Source organism: Charadrius vociferus, unplaced genomic scaffold, assembly GCF_000708025.1.
Source record: "Charadrius vociferus isolate BGI_N301 unplaced genomic scaffold, ASM70802v2 scaffold1434, whole genome shotgun sequence".
NCBI lineage: Eukaryota > Metazoa > Chordata > Aves > Charadriiformes > Charadriidae > Charadrius > Charadrius vociferus.
Genome location: NW_009647937.1, coordinates 201,701 through 226,477, shown reverse-complemented (window position 1 = coordinate 226,477; position 24,777 = coordinate 201,701). Strand labels below are relative to the sequence as shown.

Genomic DNA, 24,777 nt, shown 5'->3' with positions numbered 1-24,777 from the left:
ACTTCCTTTTCTTTTTTAAAAAAAAAAAAAAAAACCCCCCAAAAAAAAAAAAAAAAAAAAAAAAAAAAAAAGTACTACCATCTTCTTTCAACTAAATAATAAAGTTGTGTTTTAACAGAAGTCGCCAACACAATTCCTCTACAACATTACGGGGATTCGAGTGAGCCCCTCCGGCTCGTCACATTTCTGCCCTCCGTACCCACCCGCAGCCACTTTCTGTTCTTAGAGACATTCACTCCTCTCCCTTATTTTTCATGCAACACGTGGATTCTTTCAAAGCAAGACCGATTCTATTTGCATGGATTTTTAAGTGTCAGATTCTGGGTGAAAGGCTTAACAATCGTTACAGAATTATTTGAACTTCGTGAGGGTTTTTCCAGGCCTTTGCAGTCACGCAGACACAGGGGGTCTCAGCTGGCTGGAAGGGCCAGGAATTCTGCTCCCGTCCAAGGGAGTTACTCCAGCAGCCTGAATGATGGAGGCAAAGCCGGAGAATCCCAAGTTGAAAACAAAAAAATCAGCAAAAGGACTTGATTAGACCCACTAGGTAAACAATAAATAGGCTTATTAAGGTTAAGAATGAATGCTAACAGGCTAGCAGGAGTGAAGCAACGAGGTGCACAGCATGCACAGTCCTCCTTACCCATGTCATCTAAACAAGGGCCATCATTTAGGAAACATAACTCGTTAACCCTTCCAGCAGCAGGGGTGGGGGACGGAGGGCTGGATGCCTTGCTAGGTCCCAGCCATCTACTCCTTCCACACGTCCCCAGGAGCGTCAGCATCCCCAGGTCTGAAATAAACTCTCCGAGAGAAGGTTCGCGTGATGACAAGGAGGAAAAAAATAAAAACCCAACCGCCTCCCGAACTGCGTTCCGTGGAAGGCAGCCTTCCCCACCCAGAGGGAAAAGGAAGGGGTACCCCAGGTTTTGCCACACCAACACTCTTCCCTTGGCTGACGGCAGCTATTTCTAGCGCTCTCGATGAGATCAGAGAAGTTAAAAAGGCATCCACAAGTTCAAGGCAACAGCAGTGTTTCTCACAACCACTTCTTTTCTTTCCCCACAATGGAAAATGGTTACCTGCAGGCAAGAGGTGGTGTTGGCAACAGCACAAGCGGGTTATTTTTGGAAGAGTACTTGTGTGGGTTTCGGTGCTTTTGAGACCTCTGGATTTTTTTAGGTAAACGTGAGAAGGAGGAGGATGTTTCAAGAATGGGACTGGTAGACAAAAAAAAAAAAGCAAGTTTAGTCATTAGCAGTAGCAGGAGGCCCCATTTTAAAATGTGAAGAGACAACGCTGCTCGAAGATAAAATGGCCTGGACCCTTTGCCAGCCAGTGTTGTACTGGTGGGTGGGTCTGTGCCCTTACAGTGACGAAGGGCATGAGGGAATCGTGCGGAAATTTATTTAGGATGCTACCTTTGCTTCAGAGGGCCCCCAGACACACCCGGTAACGCCAGCCCAGAGTCCTCACACTGAAACCGAATTCCCGGCGAGCCCGCTGACACAGCCTGAAACACCACCGACCACAGACTCCTCACGCAGCGCTCCAGGCACCCATACCTTAACCTGCTCCAAATTACAAAAAGAAAAAAAAAACAACAAACAACCCACACCCAGAAAGCCTTATATGTGAAAGTAAAGAAAGTCGCCTTCAGAGCTGAAAAGGGTTTACATTCAGAACTATGGCTACAAACCTACAATTTTCACTGCAATGTCTTTTGGAATTTAGTGGAAGATGCTATTTCTAGACCGCAAACCATCTAATTAGGCTTTTCACGCTAATCAGGTTACAAAACGTCTTTTCAAAATGTCACAACCATTTAAAAAAATAAAAAAAAAGCCCTCTGATTGCAATTTAACGATGCCTGAGGGACGTTTGGAGAATCAGGACTCCAGCGCGGCCGCGCAAAGACCCCACTGCAAAGACCCCGCTTCCCTTGGCGGCAGCTCTGCCAACACACCCATCCCTCCAGCTGTAATCTCAGCACTCTGTCAAGTGAAACAATACACCCTTATATTTGCCAAACTAACAATTGTGGTGTTACACACCCATGCTACCCTCAAGAGAAGCGATCAACCCTTCTTCTTCTGCTCCACTTTCCTTTGCCAGAGGGCCAGCTGAGCTCCGGTAGCACCAGCGAAGAGGGGCAAGAGAAAGAATTTAGGCTTAATTTCTTTTCGACTTATCCGCTTAACCGCAATCCTACCACACACTAATTCTCCACTGAACCTTCACTGCTCAGACTCACGCTACTGCTTGCCTCGTGTTCACAATACTTTGATATAACAACCAAATTTGTGAAGGACCCACTAGCATAGTAAGTCCAAAACCGTACGACTAATAGTTTGCTGTCCATCCTCAAGAGCGGGATGAAGGTACGTTTGCAAAAAGCTTCAGTTGCAGCAAAAAGCTCACAGTATTTTGACTATGCCGTTCTGTACACGCAGCATCAGCAGAATCAGCTGGTCCACACTCCAAAGCGTCTCAAAACTCACTGCCACTGTTCTTCTAGAGAACGATGGGGAGAACTGGAAATGTCAGGTCTTACCTAGCAGCGCACTGAGTGGGAAAACAAAGCATCAGTCTAAGTTTGGACAGTTTCAGGCACATGATTTCTACCACAGCGCACGCAGGTGAGCACACCTAAAAGGCGAATAAAGTATATCCTACTGCACACACGGCCTCCCGCGCAGTCACGTCTAGATTTCACCAACACGCCCAATGCTTCAGCCCAAAGCGCATGGCTTATGACCTCCACGCCTCCATGTACTTGAGGAACAAAGATGACGGTAAGAAGAGGCCACAACTGCTGGTGCAGCTTTTCTAAAAGACCTTCTTTGGGCTCTGGGGCGGGGGGTGAGTATCAGGTTCTGGAAGTGCAACTGTACGTAGCCTGAGCGCACACATTGATGGTAACAACGTGGAAGCTACTTCCCTTGAGGATCCAGATGTTTCTGCCTTTCATACGCCACTACCATCCTCCCATCCACTCCTGCTTGGCCTTCTGGACCAGCACCTGCGTCCTACATCCCAGCAAATGCCAGTTGCCACCGCTATCAACTGTAGTTGTGGAAACAAAAACCACACTCTTCAGGGCTACCATTCCAACCGTTCAGACCCAGACAGGCCAGTTACAAACAGCTGCACTAGCCCACAAGTAACCGCTTCACAGACAGAGCCCATCCAGCATCCAGGCGCTTTCTGCGTCACCGACAGCACACTGTATTGCCAGCGTGTCAATACCATCCGTAGACGGTTAATTCGGAAGGGTAACAGCTTAGCAGCAGCGAGGTAAAATCAAAGGAGTGTTAGAATTTTACTGCATCGTCACTAATTAAAAAAAAAAAAAAGAGTTGACCGAGTCAGTGATCAGGGCACTTAACGCCCGCTGACAGCAGCGCTGTACGCTACCAACAGGCTCTACATGCCTCGCGTCTACACCGTGTCTTTAATCTACCGAAATACAAGTTGTACAGCTCACATGAGTATTTGATCCTGGTCAGTATTTTATTCTATCTTGCGAGTGGCAGAGGAAGAAAGGGAGGACATCTTTTCAGCCGAAAAATAATAATTAAAAAAAAAAAAAATTAAGAATCCACAGTCACAAAAGCAGGATATTCACTAGAAGATGACACCAGCGACTGGTGTCCTTAGGTTGTCCAAGACTATGCTCTGGAGATGTTTTACATGAGATGAGCAAGATGTCCAAAACAAGGCCAACTGTGGTGTAAGATGCAATTTACCCTTTAATTTCCTGCCTCGATTTCCCCCAGCCACAGAGGACGACTAGATTTCAGTACGAACCATTACCTAAATCATATAGTCGGTATGCAGATATATGTCTTTCTTTTAAAAACTGACTTAAAAACGGCTTGAGCTGCAGGTCGTATCAGTCTGATTCGGAGAGTGAAGGCAGTTCCAACAGTACAACAGAGACTTGTCTACAGGCAGGTCAACGAGAGTCTGCTAACAAAGGGGTAACAAAAGCTGCTGGCTGGGCTGCCAATGTTGCACACAAACTTTCCTAGGATGAAGATGCTGTGGATGAGATCCAGGATGGGAAAACCGAGCCAACACCTGCTGCTGTTCTAATTTTTTTTTTTTTTTTTTTTTTTTTTTCTCCTCTCACAAGAGGGGGTGGGTAGACTATACAGAGGAAGGCTGTACAAAACTGGGCACTGGGCAGGCATTTCTTCTGCAGGCAATCCAGGCTCTACCTGTCCTTGAGCTCTCTTGTCACCCGCTTGGTGATGCGTCCACACATCAGGCCGATGAGGAAGAGTACACAGATGCCGACCGTGATCACAGACAGTATGTAATTCTTGGACGGAGAGGTCATAACTTGCATGGCAAGGTCAGAAAAGCCTTCTGCTGGGGCAACCTGGAGGCGAGAAGGGAATAAATGAGCCAAGCTGCACTTCCCACGCGACCCTTAGCCTTGGAATTTATCAGGTTTAGTCTCTGGTACTGCTATTGCCTCCCGGCACGGTCAGACTTGCCCTGAACTGCAAACAAACAGGCTGCAATGAGTCATCTGAAGGAACTGCTGCCGAGGAGACAGTTCTGCTGTCCCTATTTCATCGCCCCAGACCTTCTCTACAGGAGACAAAGCCCCGTGTGCACAAAAGACAGTTTAATCTGGCTCTGCGGAGGATGTATCCCAGACACTGAGAGAGTAAGATACTCAAGTTCAGAAAAGGAGACCTGATTTCAATTTTGCCAGACCAAACTCAGAATGCTAAACTCCGTTCAGAGACAAGAATTTCATTACAGTTGAAGTTTTTTCATAAATAGCTTGCAACAGAAAGATCCTACGCAAAGAAAAAAAAAAGGAAATCCTCTACATATTCACCTTTGCAGCATAGCTCCACATTTCAATGCGATCATTAAGGCGTTTCTTGCATTCAGGCTGCAACCTCACACGTTTATCTTCCAGAGCTTCCATTAAGCATGACATTTCTGTAAAGGGGAGAAGATGGTGTTACAAAATAGAAACAGCGGCTTCAAGAACACGCTACGGAAAGGCTGCTGGAAAGGGACACTTCGGTTCTCCTAAAGGCTGATGGTTCCATAGCTTTCTAAACAGAGTAGCCAGCTGAGAGACTAGATGCAAAGCCCTGTTGTACCCTTGAAGCTAGCGATTTCACTAAGATTCATGATTAATATTGCATTTTGAGGCGCAAGGAATTTTAACTTCCAAAAAGAAATTACATATCCAGGATGTAATTCATGGGATTTACATGACATTTGATGAAGTCTTATAAATGCACACCTTCCATGAGCCGTACTCTAAATTCTGTGCCACTACACTTTGGAGAGAACTAAGATCAAATTCAGCTCAGGAAAAAACACAGTGTTATCTCCTTAGGAGTTTCTTTTGATCAACAAAATGTTTTGGAAAGGTTTAACTTCCTGAGTTTTCACACAGTCCTGTGAAAAGGAAACGGGCTCGCAACGTTCTGGGTGCCTACAGAGCAGCCTGGCTAACTCTAACTCTTTTATATGCTCTCACATGAGACACCAACATAAAATTTTGCATTTCATACTTACGCTGCCTTACTTGAATAATCCCTAATTAGATGCTTTCTGCTTTGCCGTGAAGAGTTATTTTGTTCGCAGCAAACAGGCTGCAAACTTTAACTCCAGACTTTTAAAACACAATTGTCAGTTCAAACACTCAGAGGCAGCTCGCTCTCTAAGCTACAGACTTCTGCTTACCTTCAGTGCGAACACGTCAGAACACACATCAAAGGAATTATGACAAAACAGGAATAAATAAAAGGATATCCAGAATTCCAGAAAGGCATTCGGTAACCGTGCGGAAGATAATGATCAGGAAAATACTTGGCTGCTATTTTTAATGCCAGATAAACTCAGAAAGATGGGAAAGTTCAGAGCTTTTTCCCCGCTAGCTTTCCTTAAACAGCCATACCACTACCCAGCTAACGAACGTAATAGCAGTAACAAAGTGCAAGGGCTTGACCTCAAACAGGAAAAGAACGGGTTAGGAAATACTTAAATAAATCATGTTTCAAGCGGTCTGAACCTGATGAACTCAGTCTTAGGGGACCTGGAATAGTTGATGAAGTCTCAAAGCCTTTAGCCGCTATGTGACTTTAGAAAATGTATCCAAGATTACCCACCCTCTGTAATACTGGGGAAAAAAAAACTGGTATATTTAAGTAGAGAAGAAAAAAAAGAGGATCAAAGGACTTCAGTTTGTTCGTCAAAAATACCAAAACAAAGAAGCCAACCATGGACAAAGACCGACACAGAGAAAGCAGGACCAAGAGGATTAGCTAAGAATGAATCTTGTGAAACCGAACTGATTTGCTTCTGTAAGAGAAGCAGCTTAATTCCAGGGAAGCTTTTGATGCAGTCTGAGATAACGCTGTCATAAGCAAGCTTGGGAGCTGTATCCTGCGAGAAGGATAAACCTCGCTGAAAAACAAGTGCACATACTTCAGTCCATGTGTCTGAAGAGCTCGTTTTCAACAGGATTTAACTGAAGAGGAACTTTACCGAAGGGTTATGGATCTGGCATCACACACTGCCGTCAGTAATCACATGAATGATGGAACATAAAATACCCTCATTACATTTGCAGGTAAAAGTGCAAGGATATTAAATCAGGATTGAAAAATAGGTCCCGCTTTGGACACACCATCTTCTAGCGGCATCTACCACCTCTGCAGCTATTCCACCTCGTTACCCGCAAAGGACTGGTGGAAATACCTTGTACTTAAGATAAAGCTGGTAAGAAAACGCAGCTTAAGGCTCGCAGGACTGGGAGGTTACACGAGGAAAGCACAAGCACTTACGGCGTCCTCTCCCTGGTGGAATGGCAGCACAGTGGTGTTTGATGTCTAGGGCACAGGCTGTGTGGAGCACTGGGTCCACAAATATATCTGCTTTGCTTTCCTTCAGCATGTTGAGCACTTCCTGGGGAGGAGGAAAATTACAAGTACAACTCAAAAAAAGGAGAGAGAACAAAATTCATGCTGCTCAATGTTTCTGAAAGGTGCATCATCTTTTTAAATCCAGGATCATGAGGGAAAAAACACTACTGTCCCTGGTTAAAGCTATGAATGCTGGTTTAGGCTGGATTAAATGTCCCGGTTCATAAGGGTCACCATAGTTACGTTCATTAAAATACCCATAATTAATCTAAAATACAACATCAATATGCCAGGGCTACTTCAGTTAGAACTGAAATAAGGTGCCATAGCCACGGGGCAATTCACAGAGCCCTGGATCATAGCCAGTGCCCAGGCCATGCCCAGCACTCAGGAAGCCTGCAACGGAGACAGCAACAGAAAACAGATTAGGAACAAGAAACTTTGGCAACCATAGTCAAGAAAGGATCCAAGCCTGGAATTGCAAAGGAGGCATTGTCGGCACAATTTTCACTGGCAAATTGAAATTGAATTGAATCGCTGCAGGCCAGAACCGAGATGCATACGGAAATGTGCAGAGCTCTGGCTTCATACTAGCTTGAACATGGCCTGGGCTGTGATCTGGAAAAACCACAGGCTTCTGCAGGGATGGGATGCCTTTTAGAGCGCATTCGATTTACTTCCCTTACCTTCTTGCACATTTCAGTTTTTATTTTCAGCAGATTCACTTTCAGACATTCTTCCACCTGCCCAGTCTGCTCCTGAGCTGCTGCTTCTTCTGCACACAAGCTGGAAATCTATTTTGAAAAAGGTATTTTAATGTAAGTAGTTCACAACAATCATTCTGCCTTTTAGCACATTTATATCTCAATACAGTAGTTCATCACAGGGTGCAGCTAGAGAACACGATGAGATACTTTCACCCCCCAGAATCCTCAGAGCCAAACGCAGCCTGGCTCATGCAATATGCATACCCTCTGAAACCCAACAGCAAGAAGTCAATACTGCTGTGCTGAGAAAGAAGGCAGGGAGGAAAACAGCGTAGAAATAATGTTAAGATACGAAATAAGCAATAATTGTGGCGTGGCTGATTCAGCTATCAAAAGCAAAAGCTCAAAAATCCGACTGTATTCCAGTTAAGGTTGGCTAGACCAGAGAACTAACGCATATTTTTGTTCACAGAATTCACAGAATTCACAGAATTGTTAGGGTTGGAAGGGACCTCTGGAGATCATCTAGTCCAACCCTCCTGCCAGAGCAGGGGCACCTACAGCACGTTACACAGGACAGCGTCCAGGCGGGTTTTGAATGTCTCCAGAGTGGGAGACTCCACCACCTCTCTGGGCAGCCTGTTCCAGTGCTCCACTACCCTCAAAGTAAAGAAGTTCCTTCTCATGTTAAGATGGAACTTCCTATGTTCAAGTTTATGCCCATTACCCCTCGTCCTATCACTGGGTGCCACTGAAAAAAGACTACTCCCATCCCCCTGGCATCCTCCCATTAAGTATTTGTATGTATTAATAAGATCCCCCCTCAATCTTCTTTTCTCTAGACTAAAGAGACCCAAGTCCCTCAGCCTTTCCTCATAAGAAAGGTGCTCCAGTCCCCTAATCATCTTTGTTGCCCTTTGCTGGACCCTCTCCAGCAGTTCCCTGTCTTTCTTGAACTGGGGAGCCCAGAACTGGACACAGTACTCCAGATGCGGTCTCACCAGGGCAGAGTAGAGGGGGAGGATGACCTCCCTCGACCTGCTGGCCACACTCTTCTTGATGCACCCCAGGATGCCATTCGCCTTCTTGGCCGCCAGGGCACATTGCTGGCTCATGGTCATCCTGTTGTCCACCAGGACTCCCAGGTCCCTCTCCACAGAGCTGCTCTCCAGGAGGTCAGCCCCCAACCTGTACTGGTGCATGGGGTTATTCCTCCCCAGGTGCAGTACCCTACACTTACCCTTGTTGAACTTCATAAGGTTTCTTTCTGCCCAACTCTCCAGCCTGGCGAGGTCACGCTGTAAGGCAGCACAGCCTTCTGGCGTGTCAGCCACTCCTCCCAGTTTTGTGTCATCAGCAAACTTGCTGATGGTACACTCTATCCCTTCATCCAGATCATTGATGAATATGTTGAACAAAACTGGGCCCAGTACTGACCCCTGAGGGACACCACTTGTTACTAACCTCCAACTAGACTCTGCGCCACTAACCACAACCCTCTGAGCTCTATCTGTAAGCCAGTTCTCAATCCACCTCACTGTCCATTCATCTAAGCCACACTTCCTAAGCTTTCCTGTGAGGATGATGTGGGAGACAGTGTCGAAAGCCTTGCCAAAGTCAAGGTAGACAACATCCACTGCCCTCCCCTCATCCACCCATCTAGTTACTTTGTCATAGAAGGCTATCAGATTAGTCAGACATGACTTCCCCTTGGTGAATCCATGTTGACTACTTCTGATAATCTTCTTTTCATCCAGGTGCTTTGAGATGACTCCCAGAACAAGCTGCTCCATCATCTTCCCAGGGATGGAGGTGAGGCTGACCGGCCTGTAGTTTCCCGGGTCATCCTTCCTGCCCTTTTTGAAGACTGGAGTGACATTGGCTATCCTCCAGTCCTCAGGCACCTCACCTGTCCTCCAGGACCTTTCAAAGATAATGGAGAGAGGCCCAGCAATGACTTCCCCCAGCTCCCTCAGCACCCGAGGGTGCATCCCATCAGGCCCCATGGATTTATGTATATCCAATTTATCTAACTGATCTTTAACGTGCTCCTTGTCAACCAAGGGATAGTCTTGCTTTGCCCAGACTTTCTCTGTTACCTGTAAAGTCTGGGTCTCACAAGGACTGGCCCGAACAGTGAAGACAGAAGCAAAGAAGGCATTTAGCAACTCCGCCTTCTCTGCATCATCCGTCACCACAGCACCTGTCTCATTCAACAACGGGCCCACATTTTCCCTAGTTTTCCTTTTGTCTCCTATATACTTAAAGAAACCCTTCCTGTTGGCCTTGACATCCCTCGCCAGGTTCAATTCCAAGGCTGCCTTGGCTTTCCTTGTTTCCTCCCTGCATACCCTGACAGCATTCTTGTATTCCTCCCAAGCAGTCAGCCCCTTCTTCCACCTATTGTAAACTCCCTTCTTCCACCTGAGCCTTTTCAGAAGGTCCCTGCTCAGCCAAGCAGGTCTCCTTCTCCCCTTGCCTGATTTCTTTCTCTTTGGGATGCACTGATCCTGAGCTTGGAGGAGGTGACGCTTAAATAGCAGCCAGCTCTCTAGAGCCCCCTTACCCTCTAGAGCCCTTTCCCATGGGATTTGCCCAAGCAATTCTTTGAAACGATCAAATTTAGCCCTCCTGAAGTTTAGGGTTTCAACTCTACTTGTCATTTTGTCTATTCTACACTTAATCCTGAACTCTATCTTCTCATGATCAACTCTATCTTCTCATGATCAACTCTATCTTCTCATGATCTCATGTTGACAACAGGAAAGCAGTATTTTTCCGTAGTCACCAATACTGATGACAACCCAGATGAAAAAATTAACTTTGTATCAGCACTGCCCAGGAAACAGCAATTCTTGCATACTGGGCAAAAGTCACAAGCAGAGAATCTGACTAGCTAGGAGCAGTTCACAGGGGTTTTTATTTTGTTTGTTTGAATTATAAGGAGAGTTCACGTTTTAAGAAACAAAATTTGTTTCATGAAAGGAGCTTTCATCCTGAAAAAGCAGCTGCTGAGCTACTTGTCCTACCTCTTCAGAGCAGTGCATCTGAAGCTGGGGATCCAGCCGATAATCAAGAGCCGACTCCTGAATTATCACTCGAATTTGGTCCTCGCAGTCTGGAGAGAGACGCTATTAAGCGGAGAAAGTCATTAACCCACTCGATGACGTTTATTTTCATAAATCAATCACGTTGCATTTTAACCTGTGTATTCTGTAAAACAACTCATTTATGTATAGCCTGTGGCATACTTCGAACATCCCCGCAAGCCCAAGTTTGATTCATTATTCAGTGACGGTTTCTCAGTACAATCCTGGGGAGTTTCTCATTTGCGTGCACCAGCTCTACTCACCTGGTCTGCATATTTCAACTTCAGGCACGAGATGACTTGTCCTTCCAACTCCGTATCATCTTTGGCCCTATTCAGGATATTTTGGCAGAATTTGGGTATGTCTGCTTTGCACGCCTTCCTGAGCACTGGATTTAAGCGGTAATCTAACCGGGGAAGATGACAGAACTTCATTAGAGCACGCATGCATCTCTTCAGATTACAGAACATAACATTCCAAAAGAGATTTGATAGAAATTTCCTGGATGACACTGTACCACCAATGAATTTACTTTTGGGGGGAAAATAATATTTTTTCATAAGAGAATTTTAACTTGTGACACAAGAGCCTCAGGAATAGAGTGGATGCAATAACACACACTCACCCTCCAGAACCTGGCTGAATAAAGTCCGTGTGTGCACGGACAACCATGAAGTAGAGTAAAATACAGCAAATATCCTTTCAGCCACGCAGACCACTCAACAGTTCAGGCAGGCAAGTTAAGTTTATTTCAGCAGATGATACCTGTGTTCTGTGTAATCTGGCGCTTGGTAATCATTTGCTTGCATTTAGGATCCATCACTTCGCTGTTCTTGTTTTGTTTCAAACACTGCAACATATTTTTTGAGTCTGCCTCTGGACAAAACCGCTAAAAAAAAAAAAAGACAAAAACAAACTGAAAACCTCATCGCTAAGCACTTGGAAAAAACCCCACAACTATATTAGTGGAAGAGAATAACTACCCGCCCAATCCAGAGGTATACAGACACACTGCCTAGCCCCAACACCTCCTATGAAAGAGAACAGTGCTACTCTCCAAATTGACTATGGGCACGAACCTCTGTGCTCATGGACGAGCAGTAAGCCAAACAGTCCTGACTGGTTTCTAGGCACCAGTTTGTGTTGGCAATATCAAAAGCGATTTGCCTTTATTTTCTGTTCTGAAGTTACAGCACACTTTGGAAGAAACACCCATAAAATCAGGTCTCGTACCCAACTACGTTCACACCCCTTTATTTTAGAAATGAAAAGGGAAATCTTAAGTCTATACACACACTGCTGTTCTGCATAAATGCTGGCTGGACAAAGCGACAGGTAAAGACTTCATTAGTACCACTCAGGACAAAGTAAGACCATGTAGAATAAGAAAGCAGAGACGAGCTCACCGATACTAATTTGCCGCCCTGAATTAGATAGTCAAAAGTAAACCATCTTACCCAAAATTCAGACCAAGGTACTAATTTCTTTTGTTAGAAACGAATTCTGTGGGTATAGGGTAAGGCTGTTGCATCTTCTAATCCTCACCATTTTGGTGAGATTACAGGTCTTTTCTTAAAAGCATAACACTGTACTGGAGAGCAATACGTTCTCAAGACGTTCTGCTTCGGCTACTATACTGAGTCAGGGTACTGCATACCGAGCACACATACTAAGCTTTTCAGGGCCTGCAATTCTGGCTGCTGTGCAAGTGTCTTGTATTAACATGCACTCTTGCTTTCCCCGTGGTATCATTTTAAGTCAGCATTTCTAATTTTAAGTTGTGCGTGATTTTGCCTGCTTTATCAGTCTGATGAAAGTCTGCGTGCACCAGGCCAGCAGCGCACTGAAGATGTTATACCTCTCTGTAATCTTTAACTTCTTTGCTAAAAGCCAGTCCAAACCCAACCTGACTGGGTGAAAACTGTATTAGAAGCCTTGGCACAGACTTCCTGCTCCGTTCTGCCAGCAGTTGGGAAGACAAATTTATTAGTGCACAGGCTTTTATCAGATATGTGGAGGAAGTAAAGTTGAAAGAGAAGAGGCCTGATGAAACCTCAGCCTGATGCAGAGTTAAGAAACTCATGACTTTGCAAAAAAGCAATCATATTTCTGAAAGAACATAGCAGTCTTGTAAGAAGCCTTTATGGGAACCTCAAAGCCGACAGAGCTCTTATATCCCACCCTCACTCTCTTAAATCAGCACACTACCATTACCTTAATCATTTGCTTGCAGACTCTCATGAGCGTGTAGTCTAGTTCGGGATCCATCATCTCTGTCTCCTGCAGTTTGAACACCTTCTGGTGGCACCGGGTACTCAATTGCTTCTTGATTTCTTTCAGGCATTCAATAATCTACAACACAGTATTACAACCGTAACAGACACATCGTTGATATGATTCTGTCATACGCTGCTCCAAACGCACCGCTATGTGTTTCCCTAACGGCTATCTTCACCTGATTTATGCAGTCAAGTCCCCAGTGCCTAGATTTTTATCAAAAGTCATTACCAGTGCTTATTTCCAGGACTTGCTTTAAGCTCATCTTTTCTCACAAAGATTTAAGGAGATGAAGAGGGTCACCTGGACTTACTCCAAAACCCCAAGCCTCATCTTGCAGACATTACACCTAAGAAACCTTTAGCAACATTTGCAGTAACCAGCGGCCGATAGCTTAAAACTAGCATTAACTGAGGATGGAACTGGTCACAGCATTGCATTCCCCCAGGACTACCACTTGCAAACCAGTGGGGGAAAAAAAAAATTAGATCATGCTCCAAAATGCTAACAAAAAACTTCAGTAGTATGAAAATGAAAATCTAACGCTGCACTCACAGGGGCAAACGTGGTTTTCAGAAGTGTTCTGAAATGAAAGTACAAATTAAATTGTAAATTATTAATAAAATCCATTACCTGAGCATTGCCATAGGGCACGTTTTGGCAGTAATTCTTGATGTCACTTTTACAAGCCTCATACAGTTCTGGTTCAAGTCTGATATCCTCAGTCTGCAGGATAAATTGCAATGTGAACCTTTAAGTAGAACGCTCAAGACTATTTGCCTTTGTTAATCTATTAACTAGTGCCCCCTACTCACAAAAAGCAAGCAATTCTCACAACGGGCAGGTCAGTGTCTTTGAATTTAAGGGTCTTGGGTGTGAGAAGTGCGAAATCAACTTTGCAAATCCATGCAACGAATCAGTCGGCTTTTTACATTGAAGAAAGTGTTTAAAATGAATTTTAGAGCTGGCAAGTTGTTTCCACTGCTCCTCCTAAAAAGGCATCAACACAAATGTCCAAGACAGCTAAAACCTTCTCACGTGAAAGCTAAGGGACATATTAATAGCCACCCATCCACTGGGTGATCTGGAGGATGTGAACGAAGTCGCCTGCTTTTAGTGATGTGCAGCATTTGAATTCTTCTTTAGAAAGGCAAGAGTGCTGCCTCTCCTGATGCGGGCCTGCTCAAGGTGAAGTTTAACACTCAAACAACATCTACCGGACAAAGACCTTCAGAGTTTATTGCTGCAAGCACTGCAGCAGGAAGGCGAGAGGCAGCCTTGCCTACCAGAACACACACTACTCCTGTTTATCCACAGAGCAGCTTAGAGCAGCTGGAGTCGAGTTGCTTCATCTGTGCTTGTTTCCTCAGCCTGTAAAATGAAGCTTTTATTCTCTCCTAGAGGACTTTAACCACATCAGCATGTGTAGCACGTTGCTATCTAACACTAAACAGAATCACTTCTAGCTGAAATTCCAATGACCATTAGCCTTCATGAGACTATATTTAAGGCATTAAAGTAGACAATCATTACATTCACCGTGAAGGGCAACTGAGCATCATGTTGTAAGAAGAGCGGAAAAAATAAATTAGATACATCTCACAAATGAGCTTCCTTTTTTTCCAGGGTGGACAAACCAGGAAGCTTTAATTCAAGGACCTCACTAGAAACGCGGGCAGATCAAGAGTTTCGTGCACGTTTACCATCTCTAGCTCCTCAACACGCAGCTGTTTGCGGCACTTCAGAGAGACCCTGTGCTCCTTGGCATCCTGCAAAGTATCATTGCGCACAGTTGTGCTCAGACAGATTACTACATCCACCCTGCAGAAAAGAAAACAGCTTTTTACTCATATACCCTTCACTTAGACCAGCCAAGACCGGTGTTGGATGTCCACATCAGAGAAACCGATGAATCCAAACACAAATCCAAACACAATGTAAAATCCTCGTGCAGCTACGCTTACTTCTACCTTGGGTAAGCTCTATGTAGAGTAACTGGATCACAATTAAAACCTCAATCCGATGCAATCTAATTGGAGTTTAGATTAGCAGCCAGAAAGATATTAAAAATCCCACCGCACCCCTGCCCAGCAAGACCTCTGCTCTTAAGTCATGCGAGCACTTCAGAAAAGCTTTACTTAATCTCAGAAACAGACGAAGGTGAATACCTACGTGGCATCGCAAACAATCCTTTTGCATTATGGGAAGGGCATTTATATCATAAAATGCAAATAGTCTTGCTATCCACGAACAGCATTGACCTTGTGTGTAATTTAGCCTTACATCATTGCAGTAGGCCATTAAAAAAAAAAAAATATCCCGATACTGAAAAGAATAAACCAGCTAAATCAAGTGGGATATTTTCCCTTCCCAGAAGAGCAACTGGAACAACGGTAGACTGCATCTTAGAAGATGATGAATCTAGCAAGGATATAAAACATCTGGGGACATGCAGTCCACTAATGGTAATCATTAGCTATTTTCAGAGCAAGAAAAATAATAAAGAGGACAGGCTTGTATGCAAGAGTAAAGCAGAAGTGATTTTCAAGAGGCAGACAATGCCTCTTTAAGCATCGGCCAAACACAGTCCCTAAGGGAAAACACACAAAACATTTAGCCTTTAAAGAAAGTCCAGCGTTTGCTGCCCTATCATAAAATACTGTATAAATATGTAATAAAATTACAGGATCAGATTGCTGTTTGGTCAGGTGCTACGTACTTTTTTTTGATGTTGGGGCAAAGTTTCAGCACATCCTCCTTGCAAGCCATTTTAAACTTGTATGAGAACCGAAAGTCTTTCATTTGAACCTGCAAAAAAGGAGAAAAAAAGAAACAACTTTGGTCACCTGGAGGTGAAAAAAGGAGAGAGAAAAAAAAGAAAAGAGTGAGACAAGTGCTGCCCAAGAGAACACTTATTGAACCATACAATCAGGAAGTGATTTTGTCCAGAGTTTATTAACGTGGAAGCACGGGGGAACGCTGCACTGCGGAAGAAACTGGGACCGTCTCCACCGTACGCCGGGAAGGAAGGAGGGACTGAAAATAAATCACCTCCAGAAGTGACCGTTTATGACCAGGCATGCAAGTACAACTGTCTGAATTCACAAGAGCACTTTAAATACAGCGGGAAATCAACCTCAAAGAAGCAGGGGTTTCATAATTAGCTAATTCCTGTCAACACCCTCAACGAACAGAACAGGCTTCCACTGACAGCAGAGAAAAGCGCTTGCTTACCAGCTGGAAATGAGTAACTCCGATTGCACATTTTTCATTCATTTCCTTCTGGTGTTTGTTCTGTATTAGACATTCCATCAGGTCCCCAGAATCAATCTGGTTATCTGCAACCTCCTGAAGAAGAGATGAAAGGCTTAAAAATGAGCTACTGTTACAAGTCATGATTTTTATGCTCCTGTAGCCCACTGTGAGCAGGAAATAATGGAACTTACAGTCCTGCTCTCTATTGTGAGCTTACACTCACCATTAACTGACCACCCGAGAGCTGCACCACACAAGTATTTATAGATAATAGTTCAGAAAAAAATAATCTTGGGCATATGCATACTTTAGACTCAGGAGAACTTGCCGCAGAGACTCGATGCTTACATGAGGTACCACAGCTAGGTGCCTTCACTGCTATGTAACTACTCAATCCTGGAGCAACATAAGAAGTTATTTCAGCAATGCTGAGCAGCTGCACAGAGCGGAGCGGCGAGACGCACCGCTTGCGGCCAAGGGGGAAGGAAAGAGTTTAGTTTTTAACCTACTGTAAAGTGATTTTTTTTTTTCCAATGACAGGGCAATTTTCATCTTCAAACTCTAGCTTTTCTGCTGTTGGCAGAGCCGTAGCATAAGTACTAGACGGAACTAAGAATTTTTAATTAAGAAAACACCCTAAACCAAAGACCTTTGTAACTGCTTACGTCTGATTTTACTTTTGAAGTGTAGCATGTACACCAAGAACTAATACTAACCTTCTAACTAACCATACCTTCTAACTAACCTACTAACTAATACTAACCCTCTAACCTTTCCCACACAGTGTTTTTCCCCCCCCCAAGATATTCACACTATTACAGAGTACTCACATGACAGAAGGTCTGGATAATGGGCTCACACGCTCTCATCAGCAAAGCTTCAATTTGAATGTCCTGCAGAAAACACCCAATATTTCATTTTCATTGGCAATGCACAAGAAAAAAGGCTCTGAAAAAAAAACCCTGCGATAACAAGTAGAAAGTCAACCCAGTTTACAGCGTTTCGAAAGATGCAATCCAGGCAGCTTTGCCCTTCAGTTCTGGAAATCCTAGGGTTCGCTCCTGCCAACAGCGGGGCAAATGCAAGACAAGCCTTCCAGCTTAAGGGAAGAGCCTGCTCTCCACAGAAACTCATTGCTTGGATATTTCAGCTGACCCTCTCCAACCTGGATGCTACGGCACAAGGAATCACCTTACACCTAGGCAGGTGTTAAAGATTAACGACAGTTCTGAAAAACCCATTTTGTAACGGCTGGAAGGATGCTTTTCCTAGGGCACAATGCAAATTTTAAGACATACAGGGAACAGTTCAGGGCAAGATAGTCCAATATGCAGCTTCATGGAATAAGTAAAGCTGCTGACCTCACTGAAAACCTCTAATGATGCACCTGGCAGTTACTTCTTGCAAAATTTTTGGGACAGGGGGAGGGAAGTTGCAATACGGCACTCAAAACTACTTGCAAGCAAGACCAAAACATGAATTCCCGTGACGTATCTTGACTTGTACTAAAGGTAACCGGGTTACCTGTGCAAGAAATCTTAGCTTCAGCACCATAACCAATTTTAAGCAGGAAAAATGTCACCACCAGCCTAAAATCCTGAATCGTTGTTCAATTCTCTTCCCCAAGAACCCCAGCTGAAAACTTACATTGTACAGGTTAGAATGGATGGTCTCTGCTCAATCCCAGAGAGCTGCATTTCTGCAGCTACTCTAACCTCGCTTTTTTTCATCACTATCACAACGATGTGCTTAACTAGACGTGCTCAACTATTCCCTTTACCCTCAGCTGAAAACCGCTCACCTCAGACTCCAGCTCAGTGAGGTTTCCCACTATGTCTCTGCAATCAGACACCAAGTCATCTAGGTGGTCCTGAAGGCATTCCAGCTCCTACAAAACCAGACATTGTAGCGTGTGATCCAAGAGCCCAATTCGAAAATTTGGGCTTGAAATAGCTTTACCACATGTGGAACCGCCCTCCTCCTTGTAAAGCCCTAAATCTCATTTAATCCCACCCCTCTACGGGCACCCCCAGAACACATATATGTAGTAGTGATGGAGAACGTTGGTCTAGAATGTGACTGCTTCTTCTCAAAAGCTGCACGATGTGCTTTCGCTTCTGGAATATCACATTTAATTTGTCCTTCACATAACCTTAATGAGAAGTCAATTACCCAAACTACAACCTATGATGGACACTTCAAAAAGACAATGGCGTATGCTCTACTGCATCTGCCGTTGAATGGCTCCTCCCCTACAGCTCTGCTGGGGCACAGCAATTTAACATAAAAGTATTTGTTGAAATTTTGTTAAGTAGCAGCAGATGTTAGTTCAGTTCTGTATAAACACAGGAAGCATGTCAGTATTTGCCAACTGGAAATGGGATAAAGTTTATGTGGGAAACGTCAAGCTTGTAGTAGAAGATTCCAAATAAGAGTCAGGGTGGGGTGGGGTTGCTCCATTAAAGTCCTTCTTGTTGACCATCCCCCCTTCCCATTCCACTACGCGTTTGAACCTACTGAAGCCATGCAGTAGGCGCAACGCTTCTTCCTATTACCTCCGTCTCTCAGTCTAGCGTAGTTTCAAACTGCACACATTTTTAATATATTCTCAGGTACAAAGAGGCAGCTAACAACAAGATGTCCCTTTATCCCTTTTTTTGCCCGCCCCACCCCTCCAGCTCTGCAAACGAAGTAGCAGTGTTACTGTGTACAGTACCTGCCCCGTCTCCGTTTTTTCACTGCACCACTTCCCCAAGTCGATCATGCACTTGTCCTGGAGGGCTGGGTCCAGCTTCACGTCCATGGCACGCTGATGGAGGATTCTCTGCACCTCTGCTCTGCACTCCCGTGATAGCTGCAAAGAGGGCAAAGAGCGTTTAGCACATGGGGGTCATCTAAATCAGTCCAATGCAAACAAGATGTTGTCAGGCGACGACATACTGAGAGTGACCACCAATGCCATCGGCAATCCCAGAAAGTACAGAATTAGTCCTCAGCATGAGCCTGATGGGGCCCTCACAAGCAATCCAGGCTCCAAGAGAGTTTGGAGCTTGGTCACTTAGTTTGGAGGGAGGCTCCTTTTTCATTCCACTAAAATACATCTTGTATTCTTAAACCTTCGCTTTGCTTTTGAAATGAGATGTCGAAGCAGGTCCCTAGATTATCTGCTGCACTGCCCCCTTCACTCAAAGCTACAGCTGCAAGTCAGAACAGCTCATGCCCTCAATACTGAAAGGGAAGCCCAGAATTAAGCAATATAGTCCGGCTGCAGTTTCTGGTCAGCAACCCCCACTGCAGCACATCACAGCCAGCATTTGCCGAGACTGAGGAAGAAATAAATCGTAGAAAGCCAATGGATACTGATATGGTGCTTGTCAGACCTCAAATGCACAGGTCAAAGCTTAAAACTTCACACATTTAAAAATCCAAAGCGCTAGAAGTTACCTAGCGTTCTGGGGGCAGCACTGGAAAAAAGTAGATCTAGTTCCCGATGAGTTTGCTTTCAAATGCTAAATTTCAAAAATGACAGCTGTTCCCTTAGCCTACTTCCCACAAGAAAACACACTGAAAAACCTTTTCTCTCTCTGATAGATGGTGGTTATTGGCAAGGTGGCTATTGATTTCTTTCGTCAGCGCTAATATAAAATGGAATTAAGAAGTCTCAACTCAGCAGACTAAGAAACTGCATTAAAAAAATTATTCTTAAAAAAGAGAGATACTTTCAATCAATACTTGACCTCTGCCACAAAAGACCTTTTAAATCAAGCTGTAGAAATTAATTTTTAAGCCAGGCCGTTGTGTAAACCCACCAACTCCTGGGGGCTGTGTACACTACAGTGGCAAAAGAAATGGAACAGAGCACCCAGCTGCTTTCAAGGGAGTGCCTTGCTAAAGGCACGAGAGGGCAGCAAACTTGGGAAGAGTAGCTCTGAACCAAGCAAACGTGATCATGGTGGATCTCCAGATTGCAGGGCAGCAAGTCAGATCCCTACTGTCTTCTTTAAAGGCAGCATAAGCACCTTTACCAGTACATATGCTCCAAAGAACTGAAAGGATGCTTTATATCAACAGGAAGAACTTAATGGAGTATAATCTGAAGTTGTACTCAGATCAAAAATTCATTAGAAACAGCCCAGGGAAGCTGAGCTCAGAACTCCTTTTTTGAATAAAACCAATTTTGCAGCTATGCTAGCTATGTACAAGGAATCACATTCCTCTTTGGAGGAGGGGGGAGGACTTGCGCTGTGTCTAAACAGATATGCATAAGTTGTTGTCAGCACATAGTTCCCCCTGCAGGCAATTGTCACGTCTTGATGTGGCCGTTTTGCCTTATCAGAACACCAGGACAGACCTTCAAGGCACGTTTGAGGAGGGGCTGCACGCGCAAAGCAGCACAAGTACCACCTACGGCAAATGCTTTTAAGTAGCTTTTGCAAGTTCTTGCAGTTTTAGCACAGCGTGTCCAACTTCCAAACGTACGTGCAAGCCTTCCATCACAGATCAAAGAGCAGTAAGTTGCACTCTGGCACTTACCCTCCTTCCTTGCTCCTCTGTGCGGTACGCGTGCCTGTACAAGCAGGAGAAAACTGCCCCCGGAGGCATCAGCTCACTCGTCTCGTTCCAGCCATGGGTATGGCAGAGACGGGAGGCATCACCCTGACACTTGCGGTAAAGGACAGTATCCAATCTGCAAACAGAAAAGTTATCAATAGCCATTTATTTAAAACTTTAACATTTTTCATATTCTGAAACGCTTCTGAGGCAGAAAAAACTACTTCAAGTTTCATACCCCACCACATCATGTAGCAGAGGCGTCTAACCAACTGAACCAACAGGTGGCAAAATGCCTGTCACTCAACTGGGAATCAACTCCCTAATCTTGCAAAAATACACTAATATCTTTAATTACAGATTAAATCTTCAACGTTTCTTGAAGTGCATCCCATTCTCTTCTGCAGCATGCCAGCCAAAAGCTGACACGTGAGAAAAGAAATCACCTCACTGATATCCTAAAGCAGCAGAACGGCAGGTACATACCGTGTTTTGCTTGTGTAATATCTTACGTGTATTTTGTACTGCTGCCATTTTGAAATGCCAGTTTCATAAAAATCTGAGTTAGATAAATTATTGTCTGCTCTGGATTTGAGCTAACCGAAGACTCAGCATTCCCTTGCTTTTGCGTACAAGAAAACTGCAAGAGCAGATCTCTTAAGACGGTGTGTAATTACATTAAAGCTAAGTAAGATATTGCCAACTTTCCAAAATGGAAACTTCAGATTTCTGCAACACTTTAGAATGCAAGCATCAAGTGATATCAGCGCATGCAATTATATAGATAATGCTAAGAGTAGTAAGAAAACCATTTCTACTCCGTGCATCTGTGCTAGGTGCACAGTTAATACAACAGTTTTTATAAGCCCGTTCTAGGAAACGGTGGTTAAACAAGAAAGATGAGCTAAAGTTGTGCAGCCTGCAATATGAACTAGAACTATCTTACTCCCTGCAAAATGCAAATACTCAGTCTTCCTTCTTCCAATCCTTTAAGTTTGGCTCAAGCAATGAATTACCTGCTGCAAACATGGCACAAGCAGCAGGAGAACCAGCAATGAAGTGAAACAGGAAGAGGAGGAAAAAAAAATAATTAAGTATTGTTGTCTACCTCTGGAGACAGATATTGAGATGACTAAATAAAGAGCCACAAACCCCTAAACTCTCTGGTCCATGAAGCACTGTGTATTTTAAGAGCAGAAGGTTCACACAGCATGTCAGCTCTTAACTACTGGCGATGCTGGCCATAGGTACACCTACGAGTCAGATTTTCTTAACGTTTGATTTGAACACCCTTTGCAGTAACCGAAGCCCACAACTTCGTGCCTTACGTTAGTGACCACACCTGTGGTCACTGAGAACAATTATTCCATTTCTTGCAGCAACCCCATCTGATGCACTCTACTTCCTCAGCTCTCAAACTTCTTCAGAAGAAAAGCCAAACACTTACTCTTGCCTCCTTGGTCATGTTTATCAAATTGATACTCTCCTTATCTTAACCCACACAGACACAAGGGGCTCTGTAGATACTTAAAATAAAGCACTGCCACCTTTGGATGAGAAAGTTGGAAAAGCAGCGTTTCAGTAAAGGGAATTACATCTGCTCTACAGGTTGTAATCACACCTAACGAACTTGAAAAAAAGGCAGAAATGGAAGCAGGCAGACTCTCACACAGTGGTTCTTTGTTATATTTGGTAGCTTGGTTTTCTTAACTCCCATATTGTAATATTCAGAGCAGATAAAGCTGGCTGCCACCTGCACAGAAAGTGACCCTGAACTTCCGTACGGCCAGAGAGACTTCTTTTAATTAAAGATGCACTGAATTTCAGAGCTCAAACTCAAGATTTTTTTTTTTAGGGCTGCATCATTTCTAAGTAAGTACCTGATTTAAGTGGGCATCACACTTCCTTTTTCTAAGCAGCTTTTGCTTCTACTGTTCTAGAGAGGCAATAATGCCCTACAGACCTGGCATCTTAAAAGTCCTCTTTTAAAGAAGCATAAGCTATACCGTTTTACAAGGAACTCCTAATGCATTAAAACGCTAAATACAAGCATCAAGTGAGGATACACCTTGTTTTACAGCACTCACTTCCAATCGCGAGATATAAAATACTGCAGCTCCAGAAGCCTATGCTCACAGTCCTCTACCATCTTCTCAGTATACAAGTGCTCCATCAGGCAAGACAGAATCCTGCAAACAGAAGAAAAAAGTTAGGCAACAGACTGTTATAATCATGCTGAGCTTTCTTGTAACAGTTGGCGTTGCCAAATCAGTCTTTCCAATGAAGATAAGCCGTTTAAACACAGCAAAGATCTTGCTCTTCCCTCAAGATTACATCTAAAACAACTGTATACCACATTTGTCCCCTCTTAAATTCCATTGTTTTAGCTATCTCAGCAAGTCTGATATACGACAAAATCAGAAGGACTATTTTATATAAAACCTGGCTCAAGAGACACTATATATCAGACCTACAGATAAAGGAGACATTGGTCTCTGCAGCATGGGCTTGCTTAACTGGCGTTGCAAGGCCTGTTACTTTTCTTTGCGATATTGCTAAAGACTTACGTAGTAAGAGAAATTAGCACATCAAACGTTACGAATTTAATGTAAGCGCCCGAGACAGCCACGTCCTTCGCCAGTGCTAAACTTGCCCCATTATAAAGATACCAGCCTGCTTATACAGCAAGAATAAAGACAGAGCTCGGTTCACACCTCCAACCCTGTATGAATGGCCAGTTCAGAGCCCATCATCATTTCTGGACAGGTTTTAGAATCTATACTGGCCAACCACACAACCTTCAGGGATGCCCCAACAGAACCGCAAAGCAGTTGTAACGGAGAGCCACCTACATTGGGTCTCCAGAGCGTATGTGCTTGCAGGCGGTCTGTATAACCGACTCACAGGCCTCGTTCAACGCTCGGTCAATGCGGTAATCCGCACCGGGGTCAGTTTCTTGAATCAGCGTTTGAAGCTGGAAGGAAAGAAAACAAATTATAATGATCAAAAATGAGAGCGCTTACAACTTCTATGCCAATAACAACACTACCAGGTATGACCTCTGCTCTACAGCTGATTATTTTAAGTGCTCATGCCGCCAACTCAATTACCAGACACGGGAGTCCAGTGCTGCTGAATTTGCTGAACCCTAATTATCTTTATAAAGCAGCCCAGCAACACTGGATGAGACCAGTCGCATACCGGTGAATTGTAAACCCGGCCCAGTTATATACCGACTTACAAAACAGCAATGGTAAAATCTGAATATTGTATTTTTGATCCACCCTCATCCCATAAGGCTGAGGGTACCAAACATGCAAATTTGTCACGTTTCCACGAAGACTATCTACTGTTCTAAACCAAAAACCAAATCAATGTTTAAAGACCAGCCGCCTAACTCCAAACAAAGCTTAAAAACATTTTTGCATTGCCTGGAGAAGACACAAAAGTTTCACTGGAATACAGGATAAAACGTCCAGTTCTGCTGGCCCATGAAATATCATTTCCTCAAGTGTGCCTGCTCAAGCTTTTGGAAGCCAGGGTAACTGCAGTTTGGCCGACAGGACACAATTTATTATTTGTATTATATTGGCTTGTTTTTCCCTTCCTATACATATATGAAGGGAACTGGGGTAAACCTCAGTCTCGCTTATCTCCAGTTTTGGGGAGGAGAGCAGCTTTCTGGGGCATAACTCAGCCCAGGATCCCCACGTCCCACCTCATTCCCCACCAAGCTGTGAATTCCCAAAGACTGACACAGGGCTGACCGGCATCATTCGACAGGCCAACGTTTCTAGCTGACAAATTTGGAAGAAAAAAGAAAAAAAGAGAGCTTGCTTAGAAGGCAACTGCACACCGACATCAAACAGTCTACGCTGTTAACATCTTGACACTTACTTAATGATTTTTACTACTGGTTCCCAGCCCAGCTAAAGCACAGTTACAATTTTATCCTCCACCTTTCAAAGTCTGCACCTAAGCACCATCCAGGAA

At 44.1% G+C, this 24,777-nt stretch overlaps 1 protein-coding gene across 1 annotated transcript in view; it reads right to left on the bottom strand.

Moving 5' to 3' along the window:
• Positions 1-4,123: 4,123 nt before the first annotated feature.
• GLG1 (golgi glycoprotein 1) overlaps positions 4,124-24,777 on the bottom strand; it is an 88,703-nt gene continuing 68,049 nt past the window's right edge. Inside the window, exons 9-26 of the mRNA XM_009883159.1 lie at positions 23,637-23,758; positions 22,872-22,973; positions 20,767-20,920; positions 18,950-19,087; positions 18,035-18,121; positions 17,064-17,126; positions 16,213-16,326; positions 15,698-15,786; positions 14,682-14,799; positions 13,612-13,704; positions 12,916-13,053; positions 11,467-11,590; positions 10,965-11,107; positions 10,642-10,743; positions 7,592-7,699; positions 6,828-6,948; positions 4,859-4,965; positions 4,124-4,387 (exon numbers count right to left, since the gene is read on the bottom strand). Coding sequence (XP_009881461.1) covers positions 4,220-4,387; positions 4,859-4,965; positions 6,828-6,948; positions 7,592-7,699; positions 10,642-10,743; positions 10,965-11,107; positions 11,467-11,590; positions 12,916-13,053; positions 13,612-13,704; positions 14,682-14,799; positions 15,698-15,786; positions 16,213-16,326; positions 17,064-17,126; positions 18,035-18,121; positions 18,950-19,087; positions 20,767-20,920; positions 22,872-22,973; positions 23,637-23,758 — 2,091 coding nt within the window. The 3' untranslated portion in view covers positions 4,124-4,219. The remainder of the gene's footprint in view (positions 4,388-4,858; positions 4,966-6,827; positions 6,949-7,591; positions 7,700-10,641; positions 10,744-10,964; positions 11,108-11,466; positions 11,591-12,915; positions 13,054-13,611; positions 13,705-14,681; positions 14,800-15,697; positions 15,787-16,212; positions 16,327-17,063; positions 17,127-18,034; positions 18,122-18,949; positions 19,088-20,766; positions 20,921-22,871; positions 22,974-23,636; positions 23,759-24,777) is intronic.